Genomic DNA, 22409 nt, shown 5'->3' on the forward strand with positions numbered 1-22409 from the left:
GGGGGAGCAGTAACTTTTTAATTACTGAGCTTTCAACCACCAACAGAAGGGTACTCGAACTAGTATAACAAAGGCAAATGAAACAGAAGGGGTCCTCGTGTCATGAACTCCCAACATGACACTGCCTAAAAACACACTGTCTCTGGCTTGCTCCATTGACCTTCTAAATACCTTCTATGTGCTATAACTCATTCAACAAACATTTACTGTACTCGCTGTATGGTACAGTGCTGTACCATATACAAGCCTTCAAGTTGCTTACAATTAATGAAGGAGATACCCAAGAAGTAAATAACTATAATAAAATGAGGAATGAAAATAAGTGCTATATTTATAAAGTACAATATCGCTAAGCGAGGAAAACCAGAAGCTTCACTCAGAAAGGTGGCATGTGAACTCAGCATGCAAAGATGAATAAGATTTTGAAAAATGGAAAGTGTAAAAACTGTAACAGTAGAGTGTGAGTTGCAAACTATAGAATTCTGGCTAACTTGGGCAGAAAAGGAATTTACTAAAAGAATTTCAGGTAGCTCATAAAACTGATGAGAAGTCTTTTTTCCCCAGGTGAGGGGAAAAAACAAGCAGGAAACAGGCATCTGAGAACTGAACCATAACAGAAGTAAACATAACATAAACATAACAGAAGTAAACTAGTTAGGATGCCACAGTAACTGCCATAGTGAACCTCTAATTCTCCTACATCTATTTGTCACTGTCTCAAGATTCATAGCCTAATAAATGATGTCCCTGGGTTGATGGGCAAAATCTCGATAAGGTTAGATAATAGTATTGCTAATTTTCTAATTTTGATATTGTGCTATGGTTATGTAAGAGATTTCCTTGCTTTTAGGAAACGCATACTGAAGTGTTTAGGGATAACAGGACATCATGTCTACCATTTCCCCGTAAAGATTTTTCTAATCTTTATTTCTTTATTTAAAAAAGAATATCTTGTGTATATGTGAGAGAGAAACGGAAGAAAGGACAGGTGCCTAGACTGTCCAAACTAACATGATCGTCTGGGGTTTGCAGACAAGCTTCTAAGTGATCTGTTAGACTCCAAAACACACATTATTGTTCACCATGTGGTATCCCCCTGAAAAAAAGATTTAAAAAACAGAGGTTGAGGGAGAAAATGAGAGAAAAAATGAAGAGAGACAGGCAAAAAGCAGACTACTTAGTAGGTTTTGAGAAGTTATACGCTAGTTACTAATTTGTCTGTAAACTTATATTACCTACTACCTTGAAATAATAATTACAATTTGTCCATAATTCTTCAACTCAGGCTTTCAAAGATGCCACCCACCAGAGTGGACACTCATCCTCACACTTCAGCAGCACTTTTCCCCTCCCCTGCCCACCAGGAACCCAAGTGGAAAACTCAGATGAGGTGAAACCTGAGCCCTCCTCCCTGACAATTCTGTCTAAACACCAACTAGTTTCAGTCCACTTCCATACTGTAAAAATGAAAAACAAATCAACTGTCTGCTTAATTTCTCCTTCCAGTGTATGTAAAGTATGCGCTCTTCAAATAACATTTTCTGGTCACCTCTTAATACCATGATTCTCGTGGCTGTTAAGAAGAAAAAAATACTTTTTAAAATTTAACAGGAATTGTTCTACAAAATCATACTGACAAAAAAAGAAGCAGCAAACCAAAACACAATCTGGCAGTGAGGTGAAGAACAGTAATGGAAATTGAAAAGCAAGCGTTGTCTTTAGAAATACACTCATTTTTCATCAAGCTTTGCTTCCAGAAAACTCATAACTTCTTTGGAAGGACCTGAAGTTTGTGCATCTGTAACAGGGGTTAAGCCTTCTTCAGTAATATAAGACTAGGCTTTAATAAGCCCAACTATTAAATGAAGATACTTTATTTTATTATCAGCCTTATAGTAAAAGGAAAACATGAGGGTGAAATATCCTAGTCCTCAATATCATGAATCCAACTCCTGGGATGTGAACTTGAGATTCACAATAGAATGAAGGATTCCAAACCCACTATTCAAATGAAATTCACACTGCAGTATTTTGAGAATGTACTTTGAGAATGAATACTAGCTAAATAATTTAAATTTTCCCAAAATGCAGCTAATGGTCCTTTTACACCAGAGATTATAGAAATCTAAATATGGTAACTAATTATTTCACAGAATACACATCCATTAACAAAATCTCAGCTAAATAAAGAAATGGGGGGAATCACGACACTGATAACCCAAGAATATACTGGGGGTGCCAAAAATATATATAAGTAGACACTTTGGTCAACGTTGCTCAAGCAGTAGTTCGCCGTCGTCATCAGAAGTGTCTGGACACTGATGGTAACCACTCTGAGCACCTCTTGTAACTGCAGAAGTCAAACATGACTTGTATGTATTCATCTTTTGTTATTGATATATATTGAGTATTACAATTTTAATACAGTTTTCCTTTCTTAAAATATGTATACATTTTTTTGGCACCCTCTGTATATGAATTTTTGGTAATAGTCCTGTCATTCCAATTATACTTTGCTTAGGTTAATTAATATTACAACGTGTTTTCTATCCCTTAAAATAAGTTTGACTTGGTACTAAAGAAACAGGGATCCAATGAATTTGTATCAGTCCTTATAGCAAAAGGACACAAAGGTAGGACTAAGTGTACTACAGGGAATTCATTCTAGCAATCTCCTACATATTTTTTAATTTCCCCAAAAAAAAACAAAAACAAACCCTCTGGGTGAATGAATACATGCAATAAACAATCTTACTTTTTAAAAAAAAAAGTAAGTAATATGTAATGTGATCTTAGTCAACAGTCTTCAAAATGGAGTACACATACACCCGGGGGCTCATAAAGATTTTCCAAGAGCTATATGAGCAAGGATGCTTTCAAGGGAATCAAGTTTCAGAGAATCAGTGTCCATATTCTTTCCTAAAAGCAGTGTATCTTAGACAGCACTTAAGGACAGGGCAACTCCTTCTCAGCCATTTTCACTCTGTGGTGCATTCCCTGAGCCCCCAAGCAAAATGGTAATTTTAAATATAGTTACCGATGTTGAGGAAGTACAACACTAAGGACCAAGTAAAAAATCCTTTTGCAAATCAGGTAATTTCCAATTCCTTGCTTCCAAAAAAATGATGGAGGTCCTAATCCAGTTGTCAGCTGACAGATCATTAAAATTTTTTTATAATGATTTTGGTATATACTTAGAAAGGTATTCAATCAATCTTGACCCATTTACTCTTTAGGCACCAATAATGTTATTCTTAGCAAGCCTAAATACGAACAGTACTTCTGAATCTGAAAAGTGAAAGGGGACCTAGAGGTCACCATCTCAAACCAAAATGAATGAATAATCTTTCCAACATCTCTTCATCCAACTTTGCCTGAAAATACAATGGTGGTGGTAACAGTGGTAGAAGCGGTGGTGGCTGCAGCCATTATTTATGTCCCAGGCACTGTGCCATACATTCACCTGCACTGACATACTGAATCAAACTGTGAAGTGAGAAAATCCTAAAAGAAAATATAAGATGGAATTATTAAGACCATTCCAAAAACAGGATAAAACCCTAAAATTTTAATAGAATGGGTTACAATATTAGCATAAATCAAAAAAATGTTATTCATTCTCTAAATGACAGACCATAACGTTACTCAATTTATAATAGTTCAACAGCAATGAGTAAGACAGAAAAGAACCTTCATTCACTCACTTCAAGTTAAAGACACTTGTTATGTGTGCCAGACACTTGAGTAAGTACCAAAGTTACCATTACTACAATTACTATTAAAACATGATGACTACAGCCCAGGTGTGTCTACTTTGTTCTCAAAAAAGCAGTGATTGCTTCACAAAAGTGTAAAAGAGAAAACATAGTGGATTCAAGGGCAGCTTGATGTAAATCCCAGCTCTGCCACTAGCTGATAGCTAAAGGCAAGTCAGTTAAAATGTAAAAATGAAGATGTTATATATATATAAATATATATATATATCAAATAATATATAAAGTTATTAAGTTGCTTAAACAACTTTAACTTTCTTTAAATAAGGCTGTAATAGTTATAAAGTTATACATACAGAGGGTGCTGAAAAAAAGGTATACATTTTAAGAAAGGAAAAAATTGTATTAAAATTATAACAATACCGGGGGTATCAAAAAAATGAGGTGCTAAAAAAATGTATACATATGACTTGTATTCATCTTTTGTTATCAGTATATATTCAGTATTACAATTTTAATAGTTTTTTCCTTTCTTAAAATGTGTATACTTTTTTTGGCACCCCCGGAATATAAAAACGTTACGAAGACAAAAATGTGATATATAACATACACTAGATTGATCTGCATCTCATTTCCTGATAAGCTGACCATAATGCGAACTTCATATCTCGCTCAAATTTTACTTATTACCTCCCTTAATCCTAACAAGGTTAAATATGTTACACTTAAAATCTTAAGGTTTATGATTTTTTTCCCAACTCTGTATTTCAGTATACAACTACTATCTTTAGGAATGTTTTACCTACTGTGCCCTGAAGGTATTGTAAATATTTCAGTAATAGGAAATTTTGCCTCAATCGAAAAAAAAAAAAGAATTGTTTAATCTATGCACATGAGAATTCAAAACATAAAGACAGTTCTGTACTACAAATGTTAAAGTAACAGCAGAACAGCTCCTAAAAAGGCAGTAATCTAACTCTTTTAGCTGAGACATCAGTGGAGTAAGTTTGCCCATATCATTCCCTGTTCCCATCTCTAAATTTCCTTACGAACGTGTGAGGAAGACTGATCAATCATATTGTTATTAAAAATAAAACCTGACTACTGAAACATTTAGAGATTGAAAATTCAGAAAGGTGATGGCCAGTGACCCCTGATTTCTACACATACATATAATAAAAGAGAACTACACTATTTTTTTTTAAGTGAGAGAACTATGTATCTGATCCCGTCCCGAAAGGGCATTCTTTCATTCAATAAACATTTACTATGCGCCCAGTGTGTGTCAGGCATTGCACAGGCAGTGAACACAACAGACCAAAACATGCACACACACACACACACACAATCCCTTCTCTCCTAATCACAGGAATGTCTCCCGGTATTGTATGGCTGTCCATGACCAAGCCCTGGCCGCACCCCCATCGCACAAGGGTCAATCCCACTGACACCCCACCCGGACCCAACGAGCCCCCGAGACTTGCTGCCTTGACACACAGCCTCGATCCCTGGGTTCTTAACCATTACGGGCCCAGGACCCCAAGCGCAGGCTGGGGATGCCCTCGGACCTGACAGTTCCGCGCCAGCCCTTCGGGGAGGAGACGAGCGGCGCACACTGGGACGCGCCACGTGCACGGCCCGGCGCGCGCCCTCGCCGCCCTCCGCTCGTCCCGCGCAGGCGCCGCCCCCGCCCCCGCCCCGCGCGCCTCTTGGAACTCCGGACTCGCGGCTGGGACCCCACCAGCCCGCTTCCGCGGGGCCGTGGCCCCAACCATCGCCTCTTACCGGCGCTCTGGCCTCGGCGCCCCGGCCTCCCGTTTCCCGGCGGCCACCTCGTGGGGCGCCTCCTCCTCGGCCTCCGCGGCCGCCGCGGAAACCCCGACCGCGGCCCCGGCGGCTGCCTTCGTCCCCGCCGCCGCCTCTCGCCACCGCCACTGTGGCTCCCGTCCGCTCGCGGTCGCGATCCCCGCCAGGCCGATTGCGGCCCGGCCGGTGTCCGTGGCCTCCCCGAGCTCCTCGCTGCGCCTGCATTGGGCCGCTGCTGGCGGTGCTGAGCGAGCAGGCGCCGGGCCGCCTTGGAGACGCCCTCGCCCCACCGGAAACGGGCCTCACGGAGGATCCGCGAGCGACGGGCCTCCGGTGACAGCGAGCGCGGGCTGCGGGGCCGAGGAATGAAGACGCCCGCGGCGGGGGCGGGGCGGCCCCGGGTCTTGGCAGGTGGGGCGGGAACCTGGCCTCGGGAGGCTTGGGGCTCAGATAATGGCTGACCAGGGGAAGCTGGCCGAGGGGGACAGGGGTGGGTCTGCGGGAGGGACCGTGGTAAGTAAAATGACAGGTTATAAAGTATAAACAGTTTGTATAATACAAACTCGTTTTTAAAAAAATGGCTTATTTGCACAAGAAAAAGTCTAAAAAGGTGTGTGCTTGAATGTTAGCAGTGGTTAACTGGTGAGATTTCCAACGAGTTAAGTTTTCTGTTCAATCTGATTTTCAAGATTGAATGTAATTTTTTAAATTATACTGAACTGGGGTTCAAGGAGGAAAAGAGGAGGGTGGGTCTCAGGTGACGGGTGTGGACTGCAGCAAGCAACTGGTAGAGAGAACAGTGCAAAACTATTAGATGGATAGAATGGGTTCTGAGGTCCTTGAAAATGTTTGTAGAAATGACTGCTTTAGCTCACACTTACTGAGCACAGGAGTATTAACTCTGTTCACAGCGGTATAAGGTAGGTAGTACTGTTATCCTGATTTTGCAGATGAGGAAATAGCCTTAGGTTAAGCAATTGTAGCACAGCTGGGTAGTGCTGCAACCGGCATTCTAACTCAGGTAGTCTCATTGCAGTCTGTGTGTGTGTGTGACTTATTTTTTAATTAAAATTTACTGGGACGACAATGGTCAACAAAACTATATGGGTTTCAAGTATACAATTCTATAATACATCATCTATATATTTTATTGTGTGTTCACCACCCAAAGTCAGTTCTTCCATCACCATATATTTGACTCCCTCTTCTACCATCCTCTTCTCCCCCCTTACCCTCTGGTAACCACTGAACTAGTCTATGTCTATGAGCTTTTATTTACTTGCTTGTCTTGTTCCTTTGTTGCCTTCGGTTTTATATCCCACATGAGTAAAATCATATAGCTCTCAACTTTTTCTGTCTGACTTATTTCACTTAGCATAATAATCTCAAGATCCATCCAAGCTGTCGCAAATGGCAGTATTTCATCTTTTATGGCAGAGTAGTATTCCGCTGTGTATACATACCACATCTCTATCCATTCATCTATCGAAGGACATTTTGGTTGTTTCCATATCTTGGCCACTGTAAATAATGCTGCAATGAACATCGGAGTGTGTCTCACTTATTAAGTTTTTGAGGCTCATCTATGTTTTATGATTTAATATTTCTTTTTCATTACTAAGCAGTAGTCCATTTTATGGATCCAGTCTATATTTTTAACCAAGGGGAAGAAGGGCAATACGTGGGAGCCATTTTTAACTTTGTATTATAAAAACCACATGAAAATAATAAAAACAAGGGCTAAAATGTCAGCATAGCAAAACAAGTGTTTTCTTTTTTCCCAGTCTTTCCTGCCCCTTTCTTATACCCATACATAGTTAACACTATTCATTGCTTCAGTTGTCTACTACCATGTTTCCCCAAAAACAAGATGTAACCGGAACATAAGCCCTAGCAGGATTTTTCAGGATGACATCCCCTGAACATAAGCCCTAATGCGTCTTTAGGAGCGCAACTTAATATAAGACCCGGTCTTATTTTCGGGGAAACACAGTATGTGTCAGGCACACTGCTAGGTATGTCCTGAAGATTTTTTTTCAAACACTATTGTCCCTGCTTTCAAATAGCTCACTCCATAATTTGTAAACAGATGATTGCCATAGTGTGCTGAGTGCAGTGAGAGGTTCAAGATGAAGGCCGGGGAGACGGGTGGGGAGGAAGAGAAATGAGACTATGCCTAAATAGTCATTGCCCAAGACTTCATGAGAAATAAACTCGAGCCAAGGCTTGATGACTGAGCCAAAGTTTGCCTGGCTGATAAGTGAGAGTGGGAGAATTTTCCAGGCAGAGGGAACCACTAAAAAAGCATTATAAATTGGAAACAAACACAGTAACACAGAGCACGTACTATGCACCAAATGCCATTCTAAGTCCTTCCCATACAGCACACTTCAGTTAAACTTCACAGCAGCCCTATGTGGTAGCACTAGCATAGTCCCTATTTTATAGATGATCTAAAACAGGTGTTAACTTCCAAAATTACACAACTAGTAAGTAATGGAATCATTGGAACCCAGGGCAATCTGGCTTCAGAGTTTATTGCTCTTAACCACTATATTTTCAAAAAATTATCTATGGAGGAGAATTAGAATTCTAGGCAGAGCCATTCTAGGAAACCACTGGAATAGTCCAGGCCACAAATAATTAGGGCCTGAATTAAGTTGGGAGTCAAGGAGGCAGATAACAGGACAGATAGGAAAGGGGAGAATAGGACTTTGTGTCCAATTGTTAAGTGGGGAAGTCAGAGTGAGAAGTTCGGGGTGATGCCCAGGTTTCTTGCTTGAGTGACCAAATAGTTGACACCATTAGTCAAGAGAAGGAATACAGGGTTAGGGGACAGGATGCGTCAGGGGAGGTTGTCAGCATATTAGTATTTTTTAACTGTGTTCTGCATTTTTCTGTATTGCTTCTTTGTCTTAATAGTTAACATTTTTGTCAGCAGACACTTCTCACACTTAACGTAGTTCTGTTTTTTCCCCTCTACTCTTCTCCACCCTTTCCCTTTTTATTTATTCCTCGAGGCCCTATTTTCCTCCCCTTTTTTTTCCTTGTCTCTATGTAACGCAGGAGTTCGACTCCTGGCAGTTTCTTGGATTCAGTAAGGCCGAAAAAAAAGACAATGGAGCCGTAGGTAAAGCGTTCATACCACAGTTATATTCTTGAGGCCGCCAGTGGAGATGCAGGAAGCAGCATCCGCCAATACCCCAACCAGGGGTCTTCCTGCACCACAGTCTCACTGGCAGCCCAGCAAGACACAGGAAGTAGGACCCGCATCGGCAACATACGCACTTGCACCCCAGCAGTTTTGTAGCATACTGAACAAAAGTGGCTCACAGCCAGCTGGTTACAGAACGGGAGAGGGAGGGAGGCGTCCAGGTGGTCTGCGCCATGCATGGGCTACAAGCCAAGCCAGTATTTTCCCATGGGAGGCCAAGAGCCTGGAAACTGCTCTCTGGCCCTGTCCCAACACTCTACTTGTGAATTTAAGACACAGTGGCATTCAGGATTGTTATTCATCCCCATGCTAAACTCAAATTCAGTAATCCCACCTCTAGAGAAACTAAACAGCAAGATGGGAAGAGTAACAATGATTTTACCCTTGCCTCTGCGCACCATAAAGGAGCAAACAGGAGATACAGACAGATACAAGTACTATATTTAAGAACCCAGTGGACGACCTGCGCCCCCAACCCTTATGTGGCCAGGAGTGATAATGGTTTGGTATGTTGTCCTAATTCTACAGTCAGTGACATAAAGGTATTTGGAAATGGGCCACGGTACGGTGGGAACTTGGACACCACAGAAATTGGGAAATAATCTGTAAATCAGGGCTTAGCTGGCAGTGGGGATGGAAACAGGTCATTAAATATTTACCAGCACATCACTGATTTGGCCTCGCACCAAGATGAACATCCACATACTAATCTCATGCCAGACAACATAAATCGGTTTCTCAACTTTGGCTCGCTTACAGATGAATCATTTTTTTAAGGTGGCAGCTTGTCCTGTGCATTGATGTGTAACAGCATCCTGGCCTCTACCCACTACAGTCGTCCCCTCTTATCCACAGGGGATATGTTCCAAGACCTCCAGTGGATGCCTGAAACGGGATACTACCAAACCCTATATGTACTGTTTTTCCTATACATACCTGTGGCAAAGTTTAATTTATACATGAGGCACAGTAAGATATTAACAAAATAAAACAATTAGAACAATATGCTGTTATAAAAGTTATGTGAATGTGTCTCAAAGTATTGTACTGTACTCACCTTTACACTTAAAGAAAGCACTTTATTCATTATGAGGTGAAAAAGATCAGATTAAGCCAGCTACATTAGGGCATATTCATTATGCTTGATACTTTCACTTAGCAGTTCATTTAAGACTCAATACTGTTGAAAGGTACATATTATTATGTTTTATAGATAGATTGATTTATGGATAGTAAACATCAAGCATTTACTTTGTGCCTTCTCAGTATTCTAAGAAGCACTTTACTCATATTAACTCATTTAATCTCCATAATATTCCTCTGAGGTAAATACTATTATTCCTAGCTCAAGAAAACTGAGTCACAAGGGAATTGAATAATTAGCTCAATGAGTGACAGAACTGAGATTTATACCCAGACAATCTGGTTTCATAATCTGTTTCTGTAAGTCAAAGCCGCAGATGCCAGTAACGTAGTCCAGGGACTACGTTCCTCTCCCCTCTCCCATCTATTAATTCAAGGTTTTTTTCAATTCAACCAGTAGTGTTTAGGATTCGGAGAATTCTGGGGTCCCCTGAAAACACTTCCTAATTGGAGGACATTACTAGTGGGGTTCTTTTAACCAGGATGTGAGTATGCTTTCCTCATTTAAGTCTCATCTGCATGGAAAAGGTGTCATCAAAGACGAAAATGCCACACAAGTACCTCCTGTATTGCAAGAAACCAGAGACCTTTTGATTTGATAACAAAGGGAAGGATGATTTTCTGGTATTGCTTTTACTTCATAATCCTAATTTTAAACATTGCATGAATAAAATATTCAGTTTTCCCTTAGTATTCATAAGATATCAAAACAAAGTGCTGAATTACATAGGTAGCTATTTAAGAAAATAAACTGTACTTTTTGCATATATGTGACCAAATTGAAAAAAAAAAGAAACAGAAGCCAACTCCTTTAGGCTATAGTTCTCAAAACGTATACCAGCAACACAGCATCACCTAGGAACTTGTTAGAAATGCAAATTCTCAGGCCTCATCCCAGACTCAGAAACTCTGGGGATGAAGCCCAACAATCAGTGGTTTAACAAACCCTCCATCATGCGATTCTGATACTCAAGTTTGAGAACCACTGTCTCAGGATAGTTTTTGAGCCTTCAGACACCACAAGAAAACCTATATTCCTAGTCCAAGACCACTAGGACTTACTTATAAGAGAGATCTTATAAGCTCTCACTGTTTGATGAAAGTAGATGTTATGATAGGACTAAAAAAAAAAGAAAAGGGGTGGCCAGTTAGCTCAGTTGGTTAGAGTGTGGTGCTGGTAGTGTCAGTTCGATCCCCACATGGGCCACTGTGAGCTGCGCCCTCCTTCTAAAAAAAAAAAAAAAGCAATTCCACTTATAATAGCATCAAAAGAATAAAATATTTACAAATAAATTTTTTAAAAAAGAAAAACATTGTCTCTGCAAATATAATTTTCGTGAAACAAATGCATCTTTCTGATTCTTCTCTTCGTAGGCAGGCAGGTTTTGTCCTGTTTAGTTGATTTTTGACACTTAGTATTATTAACAATGCAAACTGGAAAACACTGATATGGTTTCCAAAAAGATATCTTTTTATTCACTACATGTTTTCGAACAGCTTGCATCCACTGTGGAGGAGTACTCACGGGCTCCAGGAAGGGACTTTGGCTGGATCTAGTCTATCAAGCTAGAATTCCCCAGCCTAGAACCTGGAAAGATGAGGAGGGTCTGTCAGGTCACCATGGTCTTTGGCCTCTAGAGCTGGGGTCAGGGGCAGAGAACTCCCAAAAATAACAGAGCAAACTCCTAAACAGAGAATTCACAACTTGATCCCTTCTTCTCTCTGCTTCCACCCTCACTTTCAGATGCTGACCTTGCTTTCAATTTCACATGGAAGCAATCAGAAAGTTTCCATTGCTGCCATTACCACAACTCGCCACCTACCTACATCTGTATCCATGTACTCTGCCTCCTCTCCTGTTACTATAGAGGGGTCTCTGCTCCGGTGTGAGGCCAGTGTGTCTATTTTTGCACTAGATCCTATCACCTCCTTCAGGACAGACGCCTCGGCAGCGACTGCCCCCACTCTCTCCTAGTGTCAGTTTTTACCTTCTAATGGATCATTCACATTAGCACACAAACATGCTATATTTCCACCTTTCTTTTTAAGAAAATTCTTGACCCCACATCCTAATCCAGTTTCTGCCCCATTTCCCTTACATAGCAAAACTCCTCAGAAGAGTCATCTATAGCACTGTCGCCAATTCCCCCATTTGCTCTCTAATCCTTGCCACAAGGCTTTCGTGCCCACCAAAATGACTCCTCAAGGTCCACTGTAACCTCCATGCAACCAAACCTAATAGTCAGGTCTCAGTCCTAATCTTTCTTGTTTTATAAGCCTCATTTAATACAGTTGATCACTCCCTGCTCCTTGACGTTCTCTTGTTGTCGCTTCCTGAACAACATGCTATCCTTGGGAATTCAAATGTGAATATATCATCCATGCCATGAAGTCTGTTGGGAAGACTTGGAAAGTACAGTCAAGAGCATCTGGACTTCCGGATTCTCACACACGCATAAATCCATTTGTGGCAGTATTCTGCAGACTGTTTCATGTCATAGCACATGTATAAAATGGTATTTTCCCAGTACTCTGGCATAACAAGACAAGACTGACCCCAACAGAAGGCGACCAACCCAGGCAGCTCCAGGCCTGAGGTGACAGAGTGCACGCACGGAGTGGCTCCAGCTTATGCCTTCATGTAAAGCCATCCCACCTCTGTTTTCCTTTCCTACAATAAAAATACAATCAGCAGATGTCCTCAGTAATAGACTTTTCTGTCAAATAAATGTAGTGTAAAGGCTCAACTTAATTCTAATATCCTCTTTTTCTTAGAACTGTGAAAGATTAACTCCTTCAGTTCAAGAATGATTGTATAACTCTTTTCTATGCTCCACGGCGTAGAGCACAGTGGTGAATACAGGACATGTTTTAAAATACGTGTCACATTAAAGTTCTGCTCCATATATTATTGCTTCAACATTGAGAAGTCATTTCTTAATCACGATATATCTTTAGACAGTATTTCTACACTATCAATCAAAAAAGGTTAGTAGACATGACTTTAAAATAGAAACCAGAAGAGTCAAGTCCAAATCCTCCTTTACTCACACAGTCCGTCATTGGAAGTTCTTACTGATATCTAACCCGATGTTACCACGAGTTTAAACCTACTTTCTTTTTCATATTTTTTTCCTTTGAGAAATAATTGACCTATAACATTGTGTAAGTTTAAGGTGTACAATAAGCCTGATTTCTGTTGATTTGTCCCTGAAAAGGAAGGATGGGAAAGAGTATCTCATGAATACTCTACAAGATAACAACATGAGCTGGTTATGATAGAGTCCTAATAGCACTGGACGATAGATGCTATTAAAGTTTTCCTTTATGGTTGCTATGGAAACAGTGAAGCATAACAAAGAGAGGTTGGGGCATAAAGCTTCTCAGAGAAAAGGTATTTCAGAAAAGCAAGGTCTAAACTCATCTTATGCAAAGTCTTCAAAGTAATGGAGGCCACTCCACAAGGAAGGGGACTCATTTGGTACACAGTGTTACCTTTTCGGGTTTATACGAGGTCTGAAAATTAAGTTCGCGAACTTGTTTTCAACGATGTTGCGAACCTTTTTTGATATCAGAGGGATTATTCATTATGAATTTGTACCAACTGGACAAACAATTAACCAAGTTTACTATTTGGAAGCGCTGAAAAGGCTGCATGAAAAAGTTGGACGACCTGAACTTTTCGCCAACAATTCATGGCTCTTGTATCATGATAATGCACCAGCTCACACGGCACTGTCTGTGAGGGAGTTTTTATCCAGTAATCAAATAACTGTATTGGAACACCCTCCCTACTCACCTGACCTGGCCCCCAGTGACTTCTTTCTTTACCCGAAGATAAAGGAAATATTGAAAGGAAGACATTTTGATGATATTCAGGACATCAAGAGTAATACAACGACAGCTCTGATGGCCAGTCCAGAAAAAGAGTTCCAAAATTGCTTTGAAGGGTGGACTAGACGCTGGCGTTGGTGCATAGCTTCCCAAGGGGAGTACTTCGAAGGTGACCGTAGTGATATTCAGCAATGAGGTATGTAGCATTTTTTCTAGGATGAGTTCGCAAATTTAATTGGCAGACCTCGTATGTTGTTTTTCTTCGTTTGTAATTTATTGACAACAAAGAAGCAAGAAGCAATCTGCCAAGGTTGGGAACAGGGAGACTCCTATTATTCTGGGATTCTTTGTCCTCTGTTCAACGGTGACAAACAAACCTGGAGTATTTTCTCTCTGCTCATGCTGACACGGGAGAAGTAAACAGTCTCAACAATGTGGTGGAAAATGGGAAATTTTAAAGTTTGAGTAACTAATAAGAACGTAGAAGGATTCTCACCCCCCAGATAACCACTTATATTTCATTTGCCTCTATAACCCCCAAAAAATCAATCAGAGTTACCCCTCCATAAACACAATCTTTCTCTCAAAAAATTTTAATGATTCAAAAAGATTTTTGTGGAAGGCTATTATGCCTGACCAACACTGCTGAAACTCAGTTTTCACACTCAACTATCACCCACAAAAAGAAATCAATCCTTCAGCTGTGGAATCTAACTCATGTCCTAAATGCCTTTGTAGAAAGATTTGTCCATTTCCAGCAGCTCAGTAATTAGGGGAAAGTATTCTCTCAAAAAGGAGGCGGGGGAAGAAAGCAAATAGAGTGGAGCAAAGCTGGAAAGGAAATCTGGATTAATTTCAAACAGGAGAAATACAATAAACTCAAATGTCCTCGGAAGGCAGGGGGTATCCCGTGTTACTGCCGCACACTTCAGTTGGAAAACTCCAATTTCAATAGCACCCTTATAAGCTACGGTTCCTCTTTTCTAGGAAGTTCAGAAATTATCCTCAGCCATGTTGTTTCAAGTATGGCTCATGGATTAGCCGCAGAGAGCCCTGGGAGCTTTTGAGAAATGTGGTTTTGCAAGCCCCAACCTCCTGCAATTTCACAAGATCTTCCATGTAATTTGTTAGCATGTTACATTTTCAGAAGCACTGATTCTAGTCTAACATGCTCCCAGGTAATGCCACTACTACCCATCTATTGATTGCACCATGAGTAGCCTGGCTGCACATGAGAATCACCTGAGGAATTCCAACACCACGTGATGTGCAAATCCTCCCACACCGGTTCAGAGTTCACAGGTCTGGGGTTGTGGCTGGAACATTAGTACTTTTCTAAAGCTCCTGATGATTCTAATGAGCTGCCTTTGATGTGATCCACGTTCCTCGACAAACCCTTCATTTTATAATAATTACAACCCCAAACTGACATTGTAATAGGACCTGGTGGTTTCCCTACATTATCTTATTTGGGGGTCCTCAAAACAACTCTGGAAGGTAAATAGAGCAGATACTGCTACACTATTTAACAGGTGAGAAAACAGGACTCAACACTGGCCAAAAGCTGCTTTCACTACACTTTCAGAGCCACTAAATAACTGCTATTTCCCTAGCTGACAATAGAGGAAAGTTGAGGTCTAAAAAGTAATACAGTATCTGATGTTTTCCATTGTGAGTCTATAGAAAAAGGTTGAAAGGATTTTATAGGATAAATCATCAATTCCAATCACTTAATTTTATATGTGAAGGTCATATGAGGAAACTAAGGCCTAGAGATTTGTCTCAAATCACAAGATTAAAGCCAAAATGAGAACTCAGATCTCCATGCTCTCAGTTTAGTATTTTTCCTACTAAACTGAGTGTGATGCATGGATTCCACAGGATACTAACTAATGTTCCTGAGAAAGGTTAGATACGCTAAGCCACCTCTGGGTTAAACCAAATTGAACAGTGTTCTTCACTGCAGGATCTCGCAGTCTTCCCTGGGCTAAGGTATCTTTCATATCTCTGACAGCTTTATGTATAACATATGGCATCTTTCTCAACTTACTTGACCATGGAACCATTTTTTGCCATCAAGCATCTTGAAGTAGTCCTATTCCAACGAGCAGACTTTGTGGAAGGCTGTGTTAGCCTTGGCTGTCTTCAAGGTTCTTCTGCTTTGCTGGTTGGGAACAATTGGATCTGCCCCTAGAGGTAGAACAGCAGCTACACAAACTGGAGGGAAGGTATCATTAGACCAGGAAGCATTCTCCAACAGCCAGCACAGAGTAGCCAAAGTATTGCCTCATCACATTATCCCACCTTGTCCTTTAACGGACCATGCCTCAGACCTATTCCCACAACAGGAGGCATGATTTTGATGTCCTTCTTGCCAGATCCTACTTTGTAATGAACATTTTTCCCCGTGTCAGGCACTGTGAGAAACACAACACGGATTATCTCATTTAAGCCTAAAACAATCCTGTGAGGTAAGTACTCTTATTATCCTCACTTTAAAGTTTAAAAGTCTGAAACTTAGACAGGTTAAGTAATATGCCCAAACAGTAAGTAATGGAACTAGGTTGTGAACCTGAAGCTGCCCAATGCCAGATTCAGTTGTATGATTATGAGATGATGTTGCCACTATAAATCATCTTCTTTTCCATTTCTCAAAGTATTTACTCCATTTACCAGAGAGAGTGAGACAGAGAAATAGAGAAAGACATTTTTAAGGAATTGGCTTTCATACAATTGTGAAGGCTAGCAAGACTGAATGTGCAGTGTCGGCTAGCAGGCTAGAAATTCCAGCAGGAGTCATAATCTTGAGTCTGGAGGCATAATTCCTTCCTCTTGGGGGACCTCAGTTGTTTCCTTTATGACCTTCAATTGACTGAATGAGGCTCACCCACATTATGGACGGTAATCTGCTTTACTAGAAGGCTACTGATTTAAATGTTATTCATGTCTAAAAAATACCTTCATAGCAAGATCTAGACGGGTTTGACCAAGCAACTGGGTACCAGAGCCTAGTCGAGTCGACACATAAAATTAACCATCACATTACATAAAACACAAAATCAGAAATGTAGATGTCTTAGATCCCATAGTCCAATTTCCTTATTTTTGCAAATAAGGAATCAGGTCAGAGAGGATAAGCAGCCAGTTTATACACATGCATTCCCAGGCTAACACGCACACCCAAATTCCCAGAACCTGTCATAAATTGTTCACTACCTTCTAATGAAATTAAATGGAAATTTAAATCCTTCCAAAACACCATTTATTTTTCTTTGGAACATTTGATCAGAAAAACTCAGCAAGCAGTCAGTTTGTTTTATTATGTCTCTAGACTAATGCCCCCAACACCCTGGATGTTGGGACCACCTTCAGAGCAGATGGGGAGTCTGGAAACAGCTGACACTGTTCTCCCAGAAAGGAGTTTTCTCTCAAGTCTGCTCCTGTCCCTTCGGCACCCACCTCTAACCTTCCTAATCTCATCTCACTTCTGAAGCCTTCTTTTTGCCTGCGGGCTTACAAACAAGCTCTTCCCCTCTGGGGCTGAAACATCTCCCCACCCCACCTCACCCATGCCTACATAGTTAAAGCCCATTTCTGCTTCAAGTCTTGGCTTAGAAATTTTTTCCTCAGGATGTGCTTCCCCTACCCTCACTGGAATGGGCTGGACGTCCTTCACATGTGCCCCTACAGCATGCAGTACCAACACCTAGATATTTATCTATCCCCTCTAGTGTCTTATTCCATAGTGGCCCCAGCATTATAGTGTGTCACATAACAGACAGTCAGTAAGTATTTATTGGAAGAAGAAAGGAAGGAAAGAAGGAGATTCTGTAGGCCCCTTCTCACACTATACAGCTTAGGTCTGAGTCTGTGATGGCACTTGCCCAGATAATTGTAGGGTACAGAGTAGAGTAACTTTGGTTTTTTCAGGTGCTGGGGAGTCTCTGTCTAGTGACCTGACATCCTTGGGATTTACTTTGCCAGTTTTTGGGTGTTGATAACACCAAGGAGTTATTGGTTTAAGGTAATGGGAGACTGGACCAGGGTGGCAGCAGCAGGAATGGAAAGGGACCATTCAGAGGGATATTTCGTGAATAAATCAGCCTGCATTAGTTAGGATGTGAAAGACAAGGGTGCAAAATGAGGAAGGTGGGAGAATCTGGTTTCTGTCACAAGACAATATCATCAATTCCATATTGAGCTTGAGATTTTAAAAACTCTTGAAATACAGTTTAAAATACAAAACAAAGAAAATCTATAACCCTTCACAAATTTGTCATCTTTATATCAATTAATGTCATCAAAGAAGTGCCAAATCTGGCCAGCAGACACGCTGCATGTTTTGAGGGTCATCAAAAAGACTCTTTTCCCTTCACTATCTATCATGTCATGGTGCCTGGAATTTTGTAATTAACATACTATTTGTCATATACCATCAAATAAATATTGTATTTACATGTTAGCTCTCTGGAAAGAAAGATAAATGGTAACAAGTGGTTACCTGTAGAAAAAGGGGATTGGGAGCTTGGGGGTCAGAGGTGGGAAGTAAATTTATAATATCTTTTACCATTTGCCCTTTGGTATCCATTGACACTTTTTTTAATCATGTACATAAATTTTTAATCTAGAAAAGAAAATTTTCCTTTTATTTTTAGAAGTTGGAATTTTTCAATAGGGGATTGATTAAATAAATTATAATACATCCATTTAGTGGAATAATGTGCCATCATTAAAATGCAAAAAAACAGCTTTGATCCAAAGATTCACTGATACAAAAGAAGTCTATAATAATTTGTTAAGTAAAAAAATTGAGTGTAAACACTAAAAATCCACCCATTTAAAAATAACTGTATTTAAATGTTGGTTAGTGTATGCAGAGGGAAAAGCTGTCAAAATACACAATAAGCTGTTAGCATTGAGTACTGTTAGGAAGACAGAATTAGAGGAGACTTTCGTTTTCCAAATTATACGTTTTGACATTGCTTGTACTTCTACAAGAAGCGTATTTCTTTATAATCATATAAAAAGATAATTCAAAATATTTCAATGACATTGCAATTAGTCCAAGAATGAAGGGTCATCATCTTCAGCAGCTGAGGCAAGTTTCAAACCCTCTAAATGAAAACCAGGTATCCTGGGAGTTTGTGCATCGTCAGGAAGAAGTGTCATAATACAGTCTTGGCTCACAACAGTGTCTCAATAATGTTTAATAATTGAATTTATAATTAAACTCAGTGATGTTTAATAATTGGACTATACAGTTGGTACAACTTGTCTTTTTCCCCAGTGCATGGTTCCCCAGACTAGGTTTCCCCAGACTAGGTTCTTATCACCAGCTTAAAAAGTGTCTGCCCTTAAGGCCATTGCAATCTAAGGTAACTTAATCACATCTGCTTTTCCCTTATTACCACTCCCCAGCAATCCGAGCCTTTTCTTTCCTTTGCCCTCACTTTCCCAGGCCTTTCTTAAAATTGCCTATGGGAACCACAAGAGGGCAGCATCCTCATGAACAAGAGACACTCTCAGGCATTAGAAATCATAAAAAGCAACGGGATATTAAATTGTTATCAAAACTTTAGAGATTTCTGCATCTTGCGCTGAATATGTGTGGGACCACATTTACTATTTTGTTAGAAATTATAAACAATGAGTGGAAAAGAAATTCATGCTGGCGAGTGAAGCTAATGTATTTTCCTCTCTTCCAGAAGCTGTCTGAGAAGAGGTGAGATAGAAAAGAGAACAGTCTAGAACCTGATTTACTCCTAATGTAAATTCTTGCGCCAGGATGGAAGGAGACTCTTACCACAATGCAAGCATTGTCAATGGCACCCCAGTACACCACCAGCCTTTGGAACGCCATGGGCTGTGGGAAGTCATTACCGTTGCCATTGTGACGGCTGTGGTAAGCCTGATCACCATCGTGGGCAACGTCTTAGTCATGATCTCCTTCAAAGTCAATAGCCAGCTGAAGACAGTTAACAACTATTACCTGCTCAGCTTAGCCTGTGCAGATCTCATCATTGGGGTCTTCTCCATGAACCTCTATACGACCTACATCCTCATGGGACGCTGGGCTCTGGGCAGTCTGGCTTGTGACCTTTGGCTTGCACTGGACTACGTGGCCAGCAACGCTTCAGTCATGAACCTTCTGGTGATCAGTTTTGACCGTTACTTTTCTATCACAAGACCCCTGACGTATCGGGCCAAGCGTACCCCAAAGAGGGCCGGCATCATGATTGGCTTGGCCTGGCTGATCTCCTTCATCCTCTGGGCCCCAGCGATCCTGTGCTGGCAGTATTTCGTTGGGGAACGCACGGTACCACCAGATGAGTGCCACATCCAGTTCCTCTCTGAGCCCACCATCACTTTTGGCACTGCCATTGCCGCCTTCTACATTCCTGTCTCTGTCATGACGATTCTTTACTGCCGAATCTACCGGGAAACAGAGAAGCGCACCAAGGATCTTGCTGACCTCCAGGGCTCTGACTCTGTGGCTGAAACTGAGAAGAGAAAGCCAACTCACAAGGCTCTGCTCAGGTCCTGCTTTAGCTGCTCTCGGCGGACACTGGCCCACAGGGAAAGGAGCCAAGCTTCCTGGTCGTCCTCCCACAGGAGCATCTCCACCACTGGGAAGCCATCCCAGGTCACCGGCCCAAGCACCGAGTGGGACAAAGAGGAGCAGCTCACTCCCTGTAGCAGCTACCCTTCCTCAGAGGAAGAGGACAAGCCCACCGCTGAGCCTGTTTTCCAGGTGGTCTACAAGAGTCAGGCCAAGGAAAGCCCAAGGGAGGAATTCAGTGCTGAAGAGACCAAGGAAACTTTTGTGAAAGATCAAACTGAAAAAAATGACTATGATACCCCAGAATACTTCCTGTCTCCAGCTGCTGCTCATAGACCCAAGAGTCAGAAATGTGTGGCCTATAAGTTCCGATTGGTGGTAAAAGCTGATGGGACCCAGGAGACCAACAACGGCTGTCGCAAGGTGAAAATCATGCCCTGCTCCTCGCCAGTGTCTAAGGACCCTTCAACGAAAGGCCTCGATCCCGCCCTCAGCCATCAAATGACCAAACGAAAGAGAATGGTCCTTGTCAAAGAGAGGAAAGCAGCCCAGACCTTGAGTGCCATTCTCTTGGCCTTCATTATCACATGGACCCCTTATAACATCATGGTCCTCGTTTCCACCTTCTGCGACAAGTGTGTGCCAGTCACCCTATGGCACTTAGGCTACTGGTTGTGCTATGTAAACAGCACTGTCAACCCCATTTGCTATGCACTCTGCAACAAAACTTTCAGGAAGACCTTTAAGATGCTGCTTCTCTGCCGATGGAAAAAGAAAAAAGTGGAAGAGAAGTTGTACTGGCAGGGGAACAGCAAGCTCCCCTGAAAAGTTAATAAGTCCCCTCAAAAGAAAGACCATGTCAACTTCCTCTGAGCATGGGCAAGCTGATTCTGGTTTGTTTGTTTTCAAAACAGGTATCTGTCATGTTGAGTTCCTGAGGACTTTGTGAAGGCTCAAAGTCTGTGGCCAAAATGAAGGAGTCACAGCTGCCACAACTGCTGCCATATTGAATGATTCTTGTCTGTGACTAAGGTTACCTGGTGCCACTGGAGTTTGCCGTTGAAGAAACAGACTCATGGCCCTTCACAAGAGGCGGCATGCTGGGTCACAATGAACAATGACTGAGGGAGCTTTTGGCTAACCTTCTATGAGGAACAGCAGGGACAAGTTGGAAACCTGCCAGAGAGTTTTGTGCCATACGTATGTGTCTAAGAAGTTGTCTTGTACCAGTGAGAACCAGAAGAATGTAAGTCAGTGTCACCTGTTAACAAGAGTGGTATTCAACCAGCTTCTAAGGCTATCTTTATAAGCTGATCAGTATTTATTTACAAAGTATTTATTACAGAGCTATTGTGTGTTCTGTACTGTGGTATGTTTTCCTGTCCCTACATCTAAGCGAAGCTCTTCACCTTCACAACCAATGCCGATTTCTGGTACCCACTGAAACCATGCTGGTCCCCACAGAACCATCCTTCCTCGCAAAATCCTGGGTCTGGAAAGACACTGAAACCAAACCACACCCAGTCCTACAGAGGGGCCTCTATTCTGCTAATAAAGATGATCAAGTCTCCGAAGTCAGTTATTCTAGTTTTTACCAGTGGGAATTTTTCCTTTTATCTAAACAAATACTGTGTGTTCTATTTTGTGTCCACTTGAACCCATTTATTCATGCTCTGTTCTTAGGAAGACTAGCTGTAAAACAGCCCTTCACTGGGTAAAGATCTTCTCCAGCCTACTCCATCATGGTTCTCTGAAATTGTTTTCAGAGGTCTTACCTTCTAATCCCTTCACAAGGCAAACCTGAGGCAAAATGCAGAAAACAAATCTGAGTTTACTTCATGCTTTTGACCTTCTTCCAGGGCCCTTCAGCAGACTCCAATTCACACCCAGGCAGAAGCAGGTCACTGCGCAGCCTCTAGCCAAAAGCGGAGGGCATAGCAGGAGAAAGGTTTTCTTATTTTTTTATAGATCCTGCAATCATGGCTCAGAAATGACTTACTTATTCATTCCTCTCCAAATTCATGGTCAAAGATGAGAAGTCCAGAAAAGTACAGTCGAGGTCCAGTGAAGCTGGCTATGGGCATTAAAAACGAAAAATCTTTAAAAACAAAATGTAGGTCACAATGATGTATAAAAATAA

The 22409-nt window shown here is 41.3% G+C and overlaps 2 protein-coding genes across 4 annotated transcripts in view; one reads left to right on the forward strand and one right to left on the reverse strand.

Moving 5' to 3' along the window:
* Positions 1-6079, reverse strand: part of AVEN (apoptosis and caspase activation inhibitor) — a 141945-nt gene extending 135866 nt beyond the window's left edge. The window contains exon 1 of the mRNA XM_033107696.1: positions 5499-6079. Within this exon, the coding sequence (XP_032963587.1) occupies positions 5499-5744 (246 nt within the window). The 5' untranslated portion in view covers positions 5745-6079. The remainder of the gene's footprint in view (positions 1-5498) is intronic.
* The window catches only part of CHRM5 (cholinergic receptor muscarinic 5), a 70536-nt gene extending 48227 nt beyond the window's left edge, over positions 1-22309 (forward strand). The window contains exons 1-2 of one of the 3 annotated variants that reach the window (XM_033107694.1): positions 13864-13906; positions 19416-22309. In XM_033107694.1, the coding sequence (XP_032963585.1) occupies positions 19496-21094 (1599 nt within the window). In that variant the 5' untranslated portion in view covers positions 13864-13906; positions 19416-19495 and the 3' untranslated portion in view covers positions 21095-22309. Of the gene's footprint in view, positions 1-13863; positions 13907-19415 lie in introns of those variants that run through there. The other 2 variants (XM_033107693.1, XM_033107695.1) reach the window with 2 other exon arrangements.
* Positions 22310-22409: the final 100 nt, after the last annotated feature.

This window comes from Rhinolophus ferrumequinum, chromosome 6 (assembly GCF_004115265.2).
Source record: "Rhinolophus ferrumequinum isolate MPI-CBG mRhiFer1 chromosome 6, mRhiFer1_v1.p, whole genome shotgun sequence".
Lineage (NCBI taxonomy): Eukaryota > Metazoa > Chordata > Mammalia > Chiroptera > Rhinolophidae > Rhinolophus > Rhinolophus ferrumequinum.